The sequence below is a fragment of the Cricetulus griseus genome, chromosome 3 (assembly GCF_003668045.3).
Source record: "Cricetulus griseus strain 17A/GY chromosome 3, alternate assembly CriGri-PICRH-1.0, whole genome shotgun sequence".
NCBI lineage: Eukaryota > Metazoa > Chordata > Mammalia > Rodentia > Cricetidae > Cricetulus > Cricetulus griseus.
The window spans coordinates 77,917,821-77,934,755 of NC_048596.1; the positions used below are offsets into that span (position 1 = coordinate 77,917,821).

General features: G+C 45.4%; 1 protein-coding gene across 1 annotated transcript in view; it reads right to left on the reverse strand.

Annotated features, from left to right (window-relative positions):
* Positions 1-499: 499 nt before the first annotated feature.
* Cacng3 (calcium voltage-gated channel auxiliary subunit gamma 3) overlaps positions 500-16,935 on the reverse strand; it is a 94,089-nt gene continuing 77,653 nt past the window's right edge. Inside the window, exons 2-4 of the mRNA XM_027410281.2 lie at positions 14,629-14,712; positions 7,025-7,165; positions 500-1,011 (exon numbers count right to left, since the gene is read on the reverse strand). Coding sequence (XP_027266082.1) covers positions 500-1,011; positions 7,025-7,165; positions 14,629-14,712 — 737 coding nt within the window. The remainder of the gene's footprint in view (positions 1,012-7,024; positions 7,166-14,628; positions 14,713-16,935) is intronic.

Genomic DNA, 16,935 nt, shown 5'->3' on the forward strand with positions numbered 1-16,935 from the left:
GACATCTTTGATTTCTGGTCATGTTTTTCTAACACTTAAGGGTGAATGCCTCTCTCAGGGCCACCTGTGTGGTGGGTTTCCCAAGAGCTCGTGTGGGTGGACAATGGGGACAGCTATGCATACAACTGATGGGGCTTTGGAAATCCCCCCACACTGCTGTGACCACACCTTCGACTTTTAGTAAAGTCCTTTCCCAAGGAGGGAAGAATGTTGTGGTCCTTCCAGCAAAGAAGGAAAAAATGAAAGAAAGAAAGAAAACACCTGGCACAGATACACAGAGAGGGGTAACATTAAGGGACGAGCGAGAAAAGTTAGAGGGAGTGGATGGGTTAAGGTCTGGGGGTTGAGGGACCAGTGTGGGAGGGAGTTGAGTCCATTTGGTTTCGTTCTTTGTTAGAAGTGATACCATCACGAGGACCATGCCATGCAACCTTAGAGACATCTGTGTACACTTCCCCCAAGGCTGTGCTGGGCGGCGGGGCAGAGGTCAGAGGTCAGCTCAGACAGGCGTGGTACGTCTGTTGGCTGGATTGTTATGCAGCGACTCTTTGAACTCTTTGGGTGTGGAATTGTGGAACTGTAGAAAAGCATGGTCCCGGTCAGAGTTGAGGAGGGTCCCCATGGTAAGCTTAGAGGGGTCCCGGGAGAGGGTGAACATGGAGATGTCAGTGGAAGGGATGGTGTGGAAGCCTTTGCTGATGGGAGACAGGTCTCGGGATCTAGGCTCAGTGGAGCGAGAACTTGACCGTCTTCGGAATCTATACCTGTAGGGTGGTAGGCGGGCAAATGTCGACTTCTTAAGGAGCTCCGAATGGGATCTGGCACGCAACTGCTGATGCTTCTCAATATAGATGTGCACAGCGACCACACCCACAATCTCCGCGATGATGAAAGAGAAGGCTCCAAAATAAAAGGACCAGCCGTAGGAGTAGCTCTTTTTAGAGTCCCTCTGCCCAGGGTCTCCAGCATTGGCTGATATATAAACTATGATGCCGATGATGTTGCTTAGCCCTGAGAGAAAGGGGAAAGAAAACATTCTGTAAAGACCCAGAGGCAATGGCCATTTTTAGTTTTGAAGTACTGATAGAACATGTGGAAGTAACAGGGAGAGGAGGCAATGGAGCATTGCCAGGAAATCCCACAGCTGAACAATTCCTGCAAGGGCAGCCTGTTGGGAAATGACAAGTTCTGATGCTCAATCCTGTGCGGGACACTGTCAGTTAACAGAGAGATTGTCTACTCATAGCAAGTATTGTAGAACCCAGAATGCATCCATTCTCCCTAGAAACAACCCATTTCATCACCACTTAATCTTGACACTAACTCATAAAGATGGCAAAGTGAACAAGCTTCAGGTCCCTGACCTTGAATTTCTCACCAGTAGCTGGAGAGACTGACATGTAAATGCAATTATCGCATAATACAGCAAGGACCCTCTCAGAGATGAATATGGGATGACTCAGGAGAGAGAGGTAAGTGCCTTGCTTTGAAGGCCAGGTGGCATTTGAGCTGGATCCTGACAATTGACAGGAAGGCAAGGCTGTGGACTATGAAGTGTGAGAGAAAGGACAGCCAATGACTTGCAAGGACATAGCTTGGATGCTGGGGAGGCTGGTAGTATCTTGAGTAGCAGGGAGGACCAGCTAGGGAGCAGAGCATGTCAGATCTATGGAGATGGAAATGTTGATTGGAGACCAGTGAACACACACAGTGTGGAGCTATAGTTGGGAGGTTAATTATCCGCTGGAGGAAGAAGGATGGTTACTCAACAAGTCTGTGTGTGTGTGTGTGTGTGTGTGTGTGTGTGTGTGTGTGTGTGTGTGTTGGGGGGGCTGATACTGGAAATGGAACCCAGAGCTTGTTATATACTTAGGGATTGTTCTACCACTGAGCTACACCCATGACCTCCAAGTCTTTCTTTCTTTTTTTTTCTGCACAGAATAAGACACACTTTAGGTCAGCTATTGACATAACAGGACTTAGGGAACACAAAGACTCTCTCCAATGTCTTGATTCTCAACTTGACTGATTAAAAAAATGTCTAGAAGCTTGGTATGGTGGTGCGTACCTTAATATTCCAGCACTAGGGTGACAGAGACAGGCTGGTCTCTGTGATTTTGAGACCAGCCTGGTCTGTATAGTAAGTTTCAGGATAGCCAGGGCTGTATAGAGAGACCCTGTCTCAAAACAAAACAATAACAAAAAGTCCAGAGCTAGCAGAGATAGCACAATGCTAAGCTAGAGCACTTACTTACCTAACACATCTGAAGCCTTATTTCAACCCCCAATATGGAAAAACAAACAAACAAACAAAATATGTCTAGGACTACTGAAAGGCTCCATTGGGATCATGTGGTCTGTAACTAAGGGAATGATCCTGAATTTTAGTGATGCCAACTAATAAGCTGGGTGTGGAGTACCTGGTCAGAGCACACAAACAAACTCCACTCTTAGTGAGTGCGTCTGTTGCTGTTGCCACAGTCCCTGGACAGTGGACTTCATATCCTTTGGCTTTTCAATGAGGACTAAACACCAGTTCTTTCTGGGGGAGTTTCTGGGCATTCAATACAGATTGGGATGGTAGAGTCTTCCAGCTCCTGGATTGAGTAACTCAGGGGTTGTCTGCTTCTCTAGTGTGCAAGTACAGACAGTACTGGATTACTTACCTCTCTGATGTGTAAGCTAACCCATTACTGCCCCATGCCTGTTATGTTTCCCTAGAGAGTCTTGACTTATAAATACACTTTCCTCCCTCAAGTGCCAACAGGCTACACTGATAATAACCAGCTGCCTACCCCTTAGGAGAGGAACTGATTCCCTAGGCAATGGTGGGAAGGAGCAGTGCCCAGAGCCCTGCTCACCTCCAGTTGCCTGACTCACAATCTTGCTCCAAAGGGAAAATGTTGCCTTTTGTTCTTTTATGTCAGGGGCTCAGGCTTGCTGCCAATAATGACTGAGGGAGCTGATATACCAGCTGGCATCTCCTTGCTTCTAAATCTGCACTACCTTTTGGGCAGCATTATATGAAGTCCGCCCCTTTTTGCAAGCCCCAACACTAGTTGATGAGTAACCATCCCAGGAGCCTCTTTTGAGCCCTCCCTCCATTCTTTGAATGGCCTGTACTTCTCTACATACTCCCAATGTTAGACAACTACAGGGTTATAGAAAGCTCTGTCTAGAGGCTTGCTGCTCTTCCAGAGAACCTGAGTTCAGTTCCTAACACCCATGTCTGGTGTCTTATAACTGCCTGTAACTCCAGCTCTAGGGGATTCTATCTCCTCTTCTGGCCTCTGCAGACACCCCCCACCCCAACACATGTACACAAATAAAAATAAACCTTAAAATATAACATAAAGCTTTGTCTAGCAGAGTTGCTTTAGTGTCACCATGCTGATTAGCTGGTGCACATGTGTGAGGGCTTACAAATATTTTGCATATGACTCTGGTCATAGTCCATCTAGGACTTGCTCCTAGCAGGGAAGAGTCAGGTTTTGCCTCTGCCTTGTGTTTTCTACTGGCCTTTTGCTGGCACAGGCTTTCTCAGGTAGGGGAGATGACAGATATGGCTTTGTCAGGCTACCAGGACCACCACAGGATGAAAAACGGCTTCTCTTCCCCTGGTGTCAATTTGCCCAGATGATTAGTGGAAGACACATTCTTTTATGTTAAAATGAACACGGATATAAGGAGGAGAAAGCAGTATTCACATGAATTTTTCAGTGAAATGGGAAACTGACTTCAAAGACATTTCAGCTCACTGATGCTTCTACGGATGCCCTGAGTGCCCAGGGCCATGTTCCCTTTTTCCCCTATGACAGCAGGGAAATATGGTTGACAAAGTTTAGAAAGTCCTAGGAAAGAGAGCTTTGCTGGGGGGCAGGGTAGGGAAGTCCACAGAGATGCTCAAATGTCAAACTAGTTTAAAGAGGCAGGATGCCAAGTCCCTTTCAGTCATTCACAGGGCATTTATGAGTGGGACCTTGGACAGAGTCTTTGGTGACTTGACTTATTTATTTTATGGTGTTGATGATGGTACCCAGAGCTTCAAGCGTGTTAGGCAAGTGCAGTACTACTTAGCTACATGCCCCTAGATACACAGGTTCTTTCCTTCATTGGTTCGATGAATCATTGCAATATGTCTGCTTTGAAATAAAGGATTCCCTTTTATAGTCAGTGAAACAACACAGATTATTAAATTTCCATGTCAATATAAACTAGGAAATGATAAAATCAGAATTTGAATCCAAGACTCTTAGCCACAGTGGGAAGAGATTTCTGTAATGAGGCATAGTCTTTCCAATCAAACTGTAAGCTCCTTGAGAGCAGGGACACAACACTTGCTCATCACTCTTGCTCCAGTTTCTAGCCCAGAACTTGGCCCAAAACATACCAGAACACAGGGTATGTTTGTTGAATTAATAAATGAATGGAGTTGATGCACACATTAAACACACAAAGCATAATACAGTTACTTTGTGTTGAGCCACACTGGGTGCCAGCCACGGTTCTAGCCTCAGTTATGAGTACCAACTTATCTAACACTTTAAACAGCCTGAAGAGGCAGAGTCATTATTATCCCAACTTTTAGGTGGGGAAACTGAGACACAGAGCAGTTTAGTGACTTGCCTGATGCTATCTGACTAGAATATCGGAAGAGGGGAGATTAACACTGCAGAGCTGGGCTTCAGAGCTCATGCATTTGGACCTTGTTATCAGGCCCAGGACACAGTAAGTGCTCAAGTTTGTAATGAAACCACAAACCTTAGCACCATAAAGCACCTTGAGGAGCATGGTGTCTTCCAACACTGTTATTTTATAGGTGGAAAATTTGAGGCTCTTGGGAGCCTAGTAGAGAGGTCTAATCCTAGACAAGCATCCCCTCAGGCTCTCATGGACCCCTGTATCTAAGGTACCTGTCATCCCTCATGGTACTTCCATGAAAAGCAAGTGGCTGATGACACTCTTCCCTAACAATCCCCTGGAGGAACAAAATAATGATCGTATCTCATTCTTTGGAAACTGTCACATCAACACAACATTGGTGCAGATTCTCCTGGTTGGTCAGCCAGAGCCAGGACAGGGCCACCAGTGGAAGGAACATTCCTCAAAGCCAGTCAAGCCTCAGTTTTCCAGTTAACACTTGTCACCACAGAACATTGTCAGAAGCCATAGCTACCTCTAGCTGACCTCATCTCCCCAGGGCAAGGATACTACTTTCTCACTGGTCTGTAACTTGAATGGGTTCTCCTAAGGTTAGAGTGAGGTGCTGTCTTTCTTACTCATTCGGTAAAAGGGGGGAAAGTGGGGGGAAAGAACCCGTGCAAGGTATGACAGTGGACTAGGATACTGGCTCCATGCTTGACAATACGTTGTTGCTGCTTTTCCAATAGTAGAAAATAACATCATAAACATGCACGCCCAGTGCCCTTCCACCAGCTCTGTGAAATGGGAACCACTGCTGTTTGCCAGGTTGGAGGTGAGGAAGCCAAGTTACCAGGATAGTTAGTGATAGTTCCCAAGACCACACCAAGTTCAAAGTGTCACTTATCTACAGTCATTTTTTTTGGGAGGGGGGTCCGCAAACAGTGCAAGGAAATTCCAGAAAGAAGCAATTCATATTAATATTAAATAGCTTTGTTACAGTTTATTCTGAGTCTTCTATTTTATTTTTAGTGCTTATTATACCTCAATGTATAAGTTATACTTTCATTGTGTGTTTTTACAGAATGATACAGTGTTATAGGATTTAGTACTACTCTTTGGGTTTCAGCATCCACTAGGGTTCTTGGAAAGTATCTGTTGTGTGTAAGAGAAGACCACTGTACAGCAAAGTTGAAGGTCACCACCAAAGCCATATTCCTCTGCTCCTTCCAGGATGGTTAATAATATCTGTCAACTTGACAGTATCGAGAATCATCTAAGAAGCACTTATAGGCATATCTGGAAGGGACTTTCTAGGCTGTATTAATTAAGGTGGGAAGACCCACCCTAAATGTGGATGGCACCATCCCATGGTCTGGGGTCCCAGATTGAATAAAACAAAGACAGCAAGCTGCATACCAGCTCATCTCTTCCTGCTTCCTGACTGTGGGCACAATGTGACCAGCTCTCTCATGTTCCTGATGCCATGCTTTCTTTACTATGATGGACTGTCCCCTCCTGATGTGATCCAAAAGAAACCCTTTCTTCTCTAAACAGCCTTTGTCCGGTATTTTGGCGAAGCAATGAGAAAAATGATGAATAAACTTGTGGAGTTCTCTGCTTTCCTAAAGCATTTCATCCAGTTGGCATTGACCTGCCTGGAGCCAGGAGTGGTGGGAAGAGGGGGGCAAAGACCTGAAAGGAAGTGTGGAAACCCAGAAGGAGAGGATGACGAGGAGAGGAGGTGGTGGGTGAGAGAACCAGGACACATTTTGGAAGGTAGTCCTTTGTCTCCAGGTCACCCTGCACTTCCTGCTGCTCAGAGCTACTGTGGCTGGATGTCAGGTCTTCCCTGAGGTCATCTGGGGCTATTGCTTTTGTTACCTTCAGGGATGCTTGGGAGGATATGGAATTTGAATGCTTGAAAGGTAGGAACAGCATTTGACTGGCAAGCAGGTGTCTCAAAGCTCTTATCAACTCTTCTCCTTCCCTCTATCTCCTCTCCCTCTTCCCTTCTCTCTTTCTCTTGTCATCGCTCTTGCCTCTTTTTCTTTCCTCCTTCTCTCTTCCCTCCTTCTCCCTCTTTGGAGTTTCACTATGTAACCCAGGCTGACCTCTAATTAGTGACTCAACATCCATCGTGTTGGTTTTCTAGGCATGCACCACCATGCTTGGCTGCTGTTTGGTTAGTCTATCTCTCTGTCCCTTTTGTCTCAATAGACATCTGTCTCCTCCATGTATTTCCTTTGTGCTGGACTTGGCTAGAGTCTGGGCCTCTTACTATCTAACAGAACCCTCAGCTGTACACAAATTGATCATTCACCTTGGCTCTGGCTTTGGTTCATTGTCTAGGGAGATCCCAAGGCCTAGGCAAGATGCTCACCTGCAGAGACGAAGAAGATGCCTGCACTGAGGATGACACTGTGCCTGCTGCGGTGGAACTCACTGGCAGCCACGCAGAGTCCCCCGAAGAACAGCAGTGTGACGCTGAGGATGGGGAAGACGCTGGAGGCCCTCACAGCCCCTGTGGAGAGAAGGAGAGAAGTGTCCGTCTATGCTTCAGCCAGCCCTAGGACTCACCTTCTGTGGTTATGTGGTGTCTGAGAACTAAACAGTGCAGAACTAGACAAAAGTCCATATCCCATAGGGTTGTGAGACCAGTGCCAGCCACTCAGGGGCCTGTGTTTTGGAGATCCAGCACTTGATGGCCACCAACATCTTGAAAGTCTAAGCAATTTTACCAGTAGTGTGCATTGTAAATTACACAAAGGCGCTTGGAGCCTAGAATCACAAAGGACCCCACTTTCAGCCATCAACTTCTTAACTTCCCAGAGTATCTGTCCTCTCCTGCCTCAACCTAGTAACCAAATCATCCTTTGTCTCTCATGGGGGCCTGGGGGTGAACACGGTGCAAGCCCCAGATCCTTGGGTGAGGTTTCACTTACTTTGAGGCTATCCCTGTGCCCAGCAGAGGGCAACATTAAACAATAATCAAAAACAAACAATGGCAATCAAAACCTGTACATGGTGGGGCTGTGGAGGCGGGTGGGGGTTGACTGAAAATCTTTTGGGTCTGTCTTTTGAGCCTGGAACCCAGGATCTTCATTTTACACTGGGACCTGCAAATTATGCAGGCAGTCTTGAATTCAGGAATCCCTGTCAGCCCATTTGCAGCTCATCAAAATGCAGAATCTTAAACACCTGTATTTGCATAGTAAAGAGCCTGGCAATACCCATTCAAAACCCATTTAGTCACAGAATGATTAAATGAATTTATGTATTCACTCAAGAAATATTTATTAAGCACCTACTAGATGCTAGGCACCCTGCCAGGTGCTAGGAAGCAGCAAAAGAAACTCTTAAGGACCATAAAGGCACAGTACTGCTCTTTGAAGGGATGCTGGTTTGAGGACCTCTGATCACTGCTGTGAACTTGGTGTCTTCCTAGAGTCTGGAGAGGCTGCAGAGTCCCATGGCAGGTGTCAGTATGATCCTAGCTAGAATAAGGGTATATACTATCTAATAATCCTCAACTTATAATGGGTTGCACCCTGATGAACCTTAGGATGCTGAAAAATACTGTAGGTGCAGCAAGCATTTCCTACACTGATGGGCCAGCCTTGTAGCAACACAGCATACCATAGAGTGTTGACCATCTCCTCTCAGCTGGCAGGCTGACTGGGAGCCATGACGGATGCTGCTGCACCTCATGAGAGAATCAGTTCACATATTGCGGGTTTAGGAATAGACCCAAGTTTGAAATGTGAAGCCAGGCTCTGCTGAGCATGCATTGCTTTCAAACCACTGAAGGGTTTGCAAATCCCAAGATGAAATGCCCTAAGTCGGGGACTGGCTGTATTTTCTTGAATTGGTGGGGGATGGGAGAGCAGTTAGCGCACTCTGTATTTCATACTACAGAAAGGAGAAAGCACCTCTGTGTGGCTAATGGTTGATTTGTTCTAAGTTAATCTGCATGCATGCATTATTAATGGTTTGTTTGTTTTAACTCTCCCAACCAGGCAGCTCCTGGAGGAGTACAAAGAGCTGACTGGTCTAGATGTCCAGAAAGATGATAATTGACAGAGGCGTGGACATCCCAGGAATGTGGAGATTACCTGATTGGAGGGACAAGCTTGGGCACTAGTGATGGGCTGTCTCATTCTCAATAACAACACTGGCTTGAGAAGAGGTGTGAAGGTGAGCCTAAGAGTGTCTTCTCGGACCCCCTGAGTAAAACTCACCTTAAATATTCAGTAACAGGCAGCATAAGCTTTGTTCTGGCTGCAGTATACTCAGGCCTGGATAAAGAGCCTGAATGAATTCTGTGCTCATCCGTACATTAAGAAGCCACAGACCCTATCCTCATGAGGTTTATGCTCTAGTAGAGACCACAGGCGAGGCCGAACACATAGTTTGCAGGACCTTGTACAAAGCAAAGATGTGAGGTGTCTTGTTGCAAAGTCGTTTAACAATTCAAGATGGTGAAGGAGGTGCAATGAGAAGGACTTTTCCCATGGGCTGGGCCCTGAGTGATTGACAGGACTGCAGGGATCCAGGTAAGAGCTGGCATGGCTTGGACTAGTGCAGTGAACCATGGAAGGTGAGTGATTGAATTCAGGCAATATTTTCTATGTGAAAATATTAGCTGATGCTCCGATAGGAGCTGTGAGAAAAAGATTCATGAACACCTGTCATGCTTGCTCTCAGAGTGAAGTGAATGGTGGCACCTTACTGTCACCTGCCAGCCAGAAGAACAGAATAGGGGTGGGGCAGACAGGTGTATAGCTTATTTTGGCTCAGAGAGGTTCAGAGCTCTGAGTTCATGTCCCTCACAGTCACATGACTTAGCTCCTGCCACTTACATTGTTCAGATCTGAAAGTCAAAACTCATTCTAAGATGCTGTGACCGGTTTGGGTTGGTTGTGTGTTTAGTCGTAACTGGGTTGAGGTGCAGGACACAAAGGAATGGGTTCTCTTAAGGTAGAAGAGATGAGGGCTTCCGTATTTGCTTCAAGATGTCTCAGGCTGGAGGCCTGGGCAGTTGGGAGTGCTGGATAGCTGTGTCCTTCCCAGCTCCCTGCTCCCATAGTGACATTTTAGGAGGGCTTTCAAACTGAAAAACTGGTTGAAAGAAGAGAGGCATGGTGGGTGGGTGAGGGGATCCTGGGCCCTGGAAGGACCAGATTAGATCAGTCTTCCCTGAACATGTGGTCTGCCCTGGCTATCTTTGCTACTGCCCTGGATTGTGCTGGGGACTAAGAGAATGATAATCTGAAAATATAATGGGTTTTTGTTTTGTTTTGTTTTCTTGTTTTGGTATGCTGAGTAATTTGATTTAAAGTAAATGAAACACTGTTTAAAAAGCAGGCCCTGTGTCAAGGTCCCTCTGACCTTGTGTCATTGTGTCTCCCCATCCTAGCTTCATGCCCCTGCTCCAAATGCTAGCAGAGGTTTTCTGTGGAACTCTCTTATCTCCCTGAAGTCTGGACCCACCAAAGAGGAAGCAATTACTCTAAGTCTCTTCCCTGCATTTCCATTACCTCAACTCATTTCCCAGGAAGACTGCAGTCTACTGACACACCTGGACAGACTTCTGTTCGTCACCCATGGCTGCCTCTACTTCCATTCCACAGAGAATCATTTACAACTCATTGTGTGTTCTGGTGTCAGAGTTTGTTCCGGGCCATTGCATATTTAATAGGTCTATTGGGTTTAAAGGAAAGCTGTCTGCTTTCCCCGTTCCTTTTCCCCCAATGGAATAAAGGAGTCTATAGCTTTCTAAGTCATTTTAGATCAGCACTCATGCTCTGGTGACCGCCCAACAAGATGTGATTTCCTCCCTTTTTTCACATCCACACATTTGTAAGCCTCTCTCCAGTTGAGTGTGTTTATTACTCGTTCATTCCGATAGAACTTCAGAAGGTGCAGTGGAGGTGGGGTTTCTTTTCCCCTTAATACTCAGAGGAGGTAGAGAGGGTCCTCATGGTAATTTTGGTCCTCGGGTAGAATATGATCCCAGGGAAGCTGGGATCCCAAGTGTGGGTATAACTTAATAGGTCTAGCCTTGGGAGTAACTTATCAAATAATTCCTAAAAATTTCCATGTTTGATGTGTGGCTTTGCAAATGGGTACCACTGAAAATTGTGTGTGTTTGTGTTTGGTGGTCAGAAGGAGTAATTTGTAGGAGTCAGTTTTCTCCTTCCACTGTGGGTTCTGAGCTGGAGCTCAGGGTTGTCAAGCTGGGAGCCAGGCACCTTTAATCTTTGAGCAGTCTTGCCAGTCTGAGAATCAACCTTTAAAGGGACCATTTGCATTGTGAATTGGCAGGGTTTGCTTGAATATTCAATGTAATGAGTTTATTTGATTAAAAGATTTTTTTAATTAAAAAAATGATTAACCTTTGAAATGTGCCCCAAGGACATGCTCCCAACATTGGAAGCGATGAGGTTGATTATAAAAGTGTATATTTGGACTGGCCTGGTGGCATAGGCCTGTTAAACACTCTGTTAAGAAGGCTGAAGGCAGAGGAACACAAGTTTAAGGCTTGATTGGGCTACAAGGTTACTTCAAGGCCAGCCAGGGTAATGAGATCCTATCAAAAGAAAACAAGAAAAGAAAAGAAAAAGGGCTAAGGGCTGGAGACAGCTCATTGGCAGAGAACTTGTCTCTTGCTTGTCGAAAATGAGGCCCCTACCAGGCTGGTAGTGGTGGTTCACACCTTTAATCCCAACATTTGGGAGGCAGAGGAAGGAAGATCTCTGTCTATGTGAGTTCAATACCAGCCTGATCTACAGAGTGAATTCCAGGACAGCCAAGGCAACACAGAAAAACTTTATCTTGAAAATAACAAACAAACAAACAAACAAACAAACAAATGAGGGCCCCACCACACACATACACAACAAAGGTGCATCTGAAACATGTATGTGCTATGTGCGGAAGGAGGGCTGTGACTGAGGCCAGAAAGGAACCAAGTCTTCAAAGTTAGCTTGTCCAGGAAGCATCTCTAGACAGGAAATGGAGCTTCCTCTGGCAGAATGGAGGTTAACTGCAATCCACACCTCAGAGATGCCTCACCTCCTATAAAGCCATCTCAGGCTAGGATTGAACATCCACCAATCAGATTTGCCCTCATTTGCATGGTGGGGAATGCAGGGCAGGTCATTGGGTGATAGTGGCTTACCCTATCCCTATCCAAATGAATGATGGCAGCTCCAAAATGAAGACCCCACCCCCACCACAAACAGCCCAGCATATTATGCCAACAACTGTTCTCTTACTGTCGTTATATTTGCAGCATACTAGATAAACTTGTCATTTTTCTGCTCTTTTCTAGACAGAGACAGACAGACAGAGAGAGAGAGAGAGAGAGAGAGAGAGAGAGGGAGAGAGAGAGAGAGAGGGAGGGAGGGGAGGGGGAGGGGGAGAGGGAAAGGGAGAGGGAGAGGGAGAGGGAGAGGGGGAGGGTGTGCGTGTTAGCACATCCTGTTCCTAATGGTGAGGCTGTTTCCAAAATGGCACAGTAGCAACTTGGAAGCCCTGTTGGTGGCCAACCCTCTCACTTGAGAGTCAAAGGTAAGCTCATTTGAGTGTAATTTCATCATTGACACTAGGGTTGAGCTTTGCTTGCTCCTCATGTCATGTTATGGGAAGTCTACAGTCAACATAACCTAGGTCTTATTAATTAGCCTTCTATGATGCTATGGGTTACCTGTGTCCCTCAAAATTCCTGGACTGTAGACTTAATCTAAAAATCTGCTCACAGTATTTGTAGGTGAGGCCTTTGGGAGGTAACTAGAATTAGACGACTTCAGAGGGTTGGGCTCTGATGTAGCCCTTGGTGGCTTTAGAAGGAGGAGGGAAACTGAGGCTGACAGACTTGTCTTTCCATGTGATGACCTCTGCCATGTTATGATGCAGTAAGAAAGCCCTTGTCACTGGCTGAGCAGACACCAGCACCATGCTTGTGGGTTTCCTGACTTCTAAAATTGTCAACCAAAGAATTTTTTCTTTCATAATACACAATTTTGATTTTTTTTCTTTCTTTTTTTTTTTTTTTTTTTTTTTTTTTTTTTTTTTTTTTTTTTTTTTTGCGATAGGGTTTCTCTATGTTGCCCTGGCTGTCCTGGAACTTTCTCTGTAGAACAGGCTAACCTCGAACTCACAGAGATCCACCTTCCTCTGCTGAGATTATAGGTGTGAACCTACCACAACCTGGCTGGTAGCTTCTTTTCTCTATGAGTCACACAGGATCTGATATTCTACCATAGCAGCAGATTCGGATGGCACTGAGATGCAGGGGTTTAACAGCAGCCCTACCCTTAAGGTGTGAGAGTGTCAGTGGAGAGAGGGGGCTGAGCATGCACCTGCTCCCTTCTTCTTCACCATTACAGATGTGATGAGGCCAGCTGCCTTTACTTCCCTACAATGATGCACTGTAACTTGAACTGTGAGCTGAAATAAACGTTCTTGCTTTTGAATCGGGATATTTCACCACAGCAACAGGAAAAGAGAGTGAGGCATCAGAGATTCTAAAATTCCTGGCAAGGAACCTGTGTGCTTGCCAAGGCCCGTGCTTGAACTTCTGATTCTGTGGCTGTTGGTGAGGCTGCTGTTGGGTGGCGTGGCATGTGGAGAATGAAGCAAAGGAGCCGGGAGGGGGAAATGGTCAGAAAAACAATCAAGCTCCCCAGAGAATTGAAAATCAGCTTTGTGAGTTGTAGAGTAAAAGCCACAGTTCTGTTTTAGTCTCCAACAGGGCAGGTATAAACTGTTTCTTTCAAGTAGGAAAAAAAGCATAGATAAACAACAGGCATCCTGGGAAAATCCCATTGGTATTTACTTCAAAGCTGTTGTTTTTTGAGGGAGTCCAGTTGACATCTCATCCACCACGGTTTAGATTCTTGCTCTCTCTCCAACCCACCCCTTCCTTTCCCCCTCCTACTCCTTTCTTCCCATTTCCCCTCTCCCCACACCCTTGGGTTGAATGCTAAGTACATATTCTACCCACTTTGGACCTAAGATACTTGGTCTCTGAGTCACAAACAAAACCTGAATAAGCCAATTTATAATCTCAATTTAAAAAATCATCTTAAACCTAACATTCTTAAATAGCAAATTAGACAATACTTTGGAATTTTCCTTCTGCTTCTTAATGAAATGACAGTGACATCTCAAGCTAAGCTCCCCTGTGCCTGGACCAGTGTAAGGCCCCATCTGCATCTCACTCTGCTTTTTCTAATTCCATGAGACAGACCAGAGATGACATACACCACATCATGATTACCTGTTGGGTTCAGGGCTGAATATACTACACATTCTCTCACTTAATTTTTGTGACCTTGTCAGATTGATGACATAATTTCCATTTCAAAACAGATGAAGAGAGTTAAGATATTGAAATAGCTTGCCTCAGGACCAACCTCACTGAAGGAAGTCAAATAGGGTCAAAGATTAGCCTATCATATTCCAACCCAACATGGCACTGGCTGTCCTGTGTTGTGCCTGTGACAGCCCATGCCACATCCAGGTTACTGACCTTGGAAAATTCCTACAGAGACACTGTCCCTGTCCCAATAGGATTGGTAACTGCAGAGAAGTCAAAGGAGAGGTGAACTTTGGTTTGTATTTATCATGCCAGGCCTTGCCCTTGGGGACCTCACACATTAGCACCTCACCCATTAGCACCTTGACCATTAGCACCTCAAATCACCCACTGGAGAGGTGAAAGCTGTACTGAGCTGAAGAAATTTCCTTAGATTTTTCTTCTAAGGAGACTAAAAAGAACCTTCAATTCTGATACACCTGCTCTTTCTCCTTTCTATTTCTAGCTCATTGAAATGAAAGAATCTTCGACATCAGAGCCTTGGGAATATATGTCTGCACTTTGAGTTGGATAATGAGGAGACTCACGCTCACAGGTAAGTGGGTGATGGCAGAAGACCCTCTCCCTCCCCCCAGGGAGACTGGAGAGGTAGGGGAACTTACGTAGAAGATATTCTGCTGTGTCCTGTTCATAGTCTGCATCTTCTGGGAAGTGATCAATTTTCTTGCACACTCCTCGGAAAGCACCTGTGAAAACAAACAGGGCCCTGAGCCAAGGGAAGAGTGTTACTGGGGTCCAGGCTTCGTGGTCAACTCCATGTTGCATATACTCCCCTGGTCATCAGAAGCTGTGCATAGAGGCCCAACAGCTGGGTTAAGTAGGGTGCATAAAGGAAACTAGTTGCTGTAGTTTGGCTCTTGAATGTCCTTGGGAGGTCCATGCATTAAATGATAGACTTGAGGTTGGGAATAGAGTTCAGTGGTAGTTCACTTTCTTAGAATGTCCAATTTCCAGCACATGCACAAACACACATACAAACACACATACAGATAGACACATACACAGGTATAGACACAGACATAGACATACACAGGCACAGACACACTTATAGACACACACCTAGACATACACAGACAGACACACAGACAAACACATATATACAGACACACACAGACACAGACATACACATGGACACAGACACACACAGACAGACACAGATACACAGTCACAGACATATACACACACAGACACAAACACACACAGACACACACACACACTCACACACACTCACACATACACTTGTCATTGGTAGGAGGTGCTAGAACTTTTGAGCACAGAGAGAGAAAGGTAGGTCGTTAGGTGCATGCCTAAGAAGGAAATTTTAGGAGCTTTGCTTCCTGTTTACAATGAAGAAAGCAGCCCTCTCACCATATCTTACCTAACAGGAACCACCATGTTCTGTCTCACCAAAATCTCAAACAGCAGAGCCAATTAACCATGCCCTGAGGCTTCAGAATCAACATTCTCCAGAAAACTTCTTTTCATTAAGAGTTGATTTATGTCAGGCATTGTGGTACACCCCTGTGATTCCAACGACAAGGGAGGTGGAAACAGTAGGGTTGCAGGTTCAAGACAAGGTCAAGGCCAATTTGGGAGATACACAAGACCCCCTCTCAAAATAAAAATAAGAAATAAGGAGAGGGAAGTAACTCAGTAGTAGAGCACTTATACTCAAGGCCTACTACACACACACACACACACACACACACACACACACACACACACACACACAGTGTTTTTCTCGGTATTTGTCACAGTGAGCCACAGCTAACATATAAGAAGAGACAACAGACAATAAATACATTCGATAAAAACTGAGAGGCTAAAATGCTCTGTGTTTCAGATACTGCATGCTGTTGCCATCACAGAAGGACAAAGATCTAAGAAGCATGAGAGCTTGGTGCAGGGTCTCCGCTCTCCTGCCTTGGTGAGGGAAAAGGGAGGAAGAACTGAAGCATTTGATTTATCTTCCCATTTGACAGATAAGCAAAGGAGAATTTCACTTCCAGTCACTTAGGTAAGCAAAGAGCCAACATTCCAATCCGGGCATTTGGGAATAGTCTCCGGTCTCCAACCTGCCAGTTCTGACCACAGGTCTCTTCCCTCGGGAAGGAGATGACAGTCACCCTCCCCCTACCCTCCTCCACCCTTCCCCTACTCTTGTGGAGCTCACTCAGACCCACAGAGAAGCTGTCAGCATTCTGCTTTTTTTCCTTCCTCCAGCATAAACTTGACTCAACTCATTGTGTGTGTTTGATAATCATTGTGGGTGTTTATTAACTAGCCAATTAACCAATCTCTGGGGCAGTTAATGACTCTGTCAGTTCTTATAAATGACAAACACTATTCAGAAAGTCTCACAGCACAGCATGAAATTATGCTTGTGTTTCCTCTTCCCTGTCTGCAAAGACGGATGCAGGGAGGTGAGGGGCAGTGTAGTGTAGAGCCAAGCAGGAAGGTGGAGAATTAGACAAAGCCAGCCATGCTTTTCAGTGAGGTCACCGTAAAATGAGAAAAAGGCCATCTATGAAATATATATGTGTATATAATTCTTGTGAAGCTTGGGCGCATAACCATAATAGCTGTCTCTTATTAAGTGTTTCTGCAGGGAAAAGATGGCTTAGTGGCTGTAGGACTTGATGCTAACCATGAGGATTTGTGCTCAGCTCCCCAGCACTCTCGTACAAAGCTGAGTGTGGTAATGGTGATGTCTACCTGTAATGAAAGTGCTGGGAGGTGGAGACAGGAGAGTCCCCAAGGCTTACTGACCAGACAGTCTAGCTGAATTAGTGAACTCTTGGTTAGTGAGAGACCCTGTCTCAAAAGATAAGGTGGAGGGCTCGAAGATTGGCACAGTAGATAAATGTGGTTGCTGCATGATTTTAATGGTCTGTATTTAATTCTAGGAA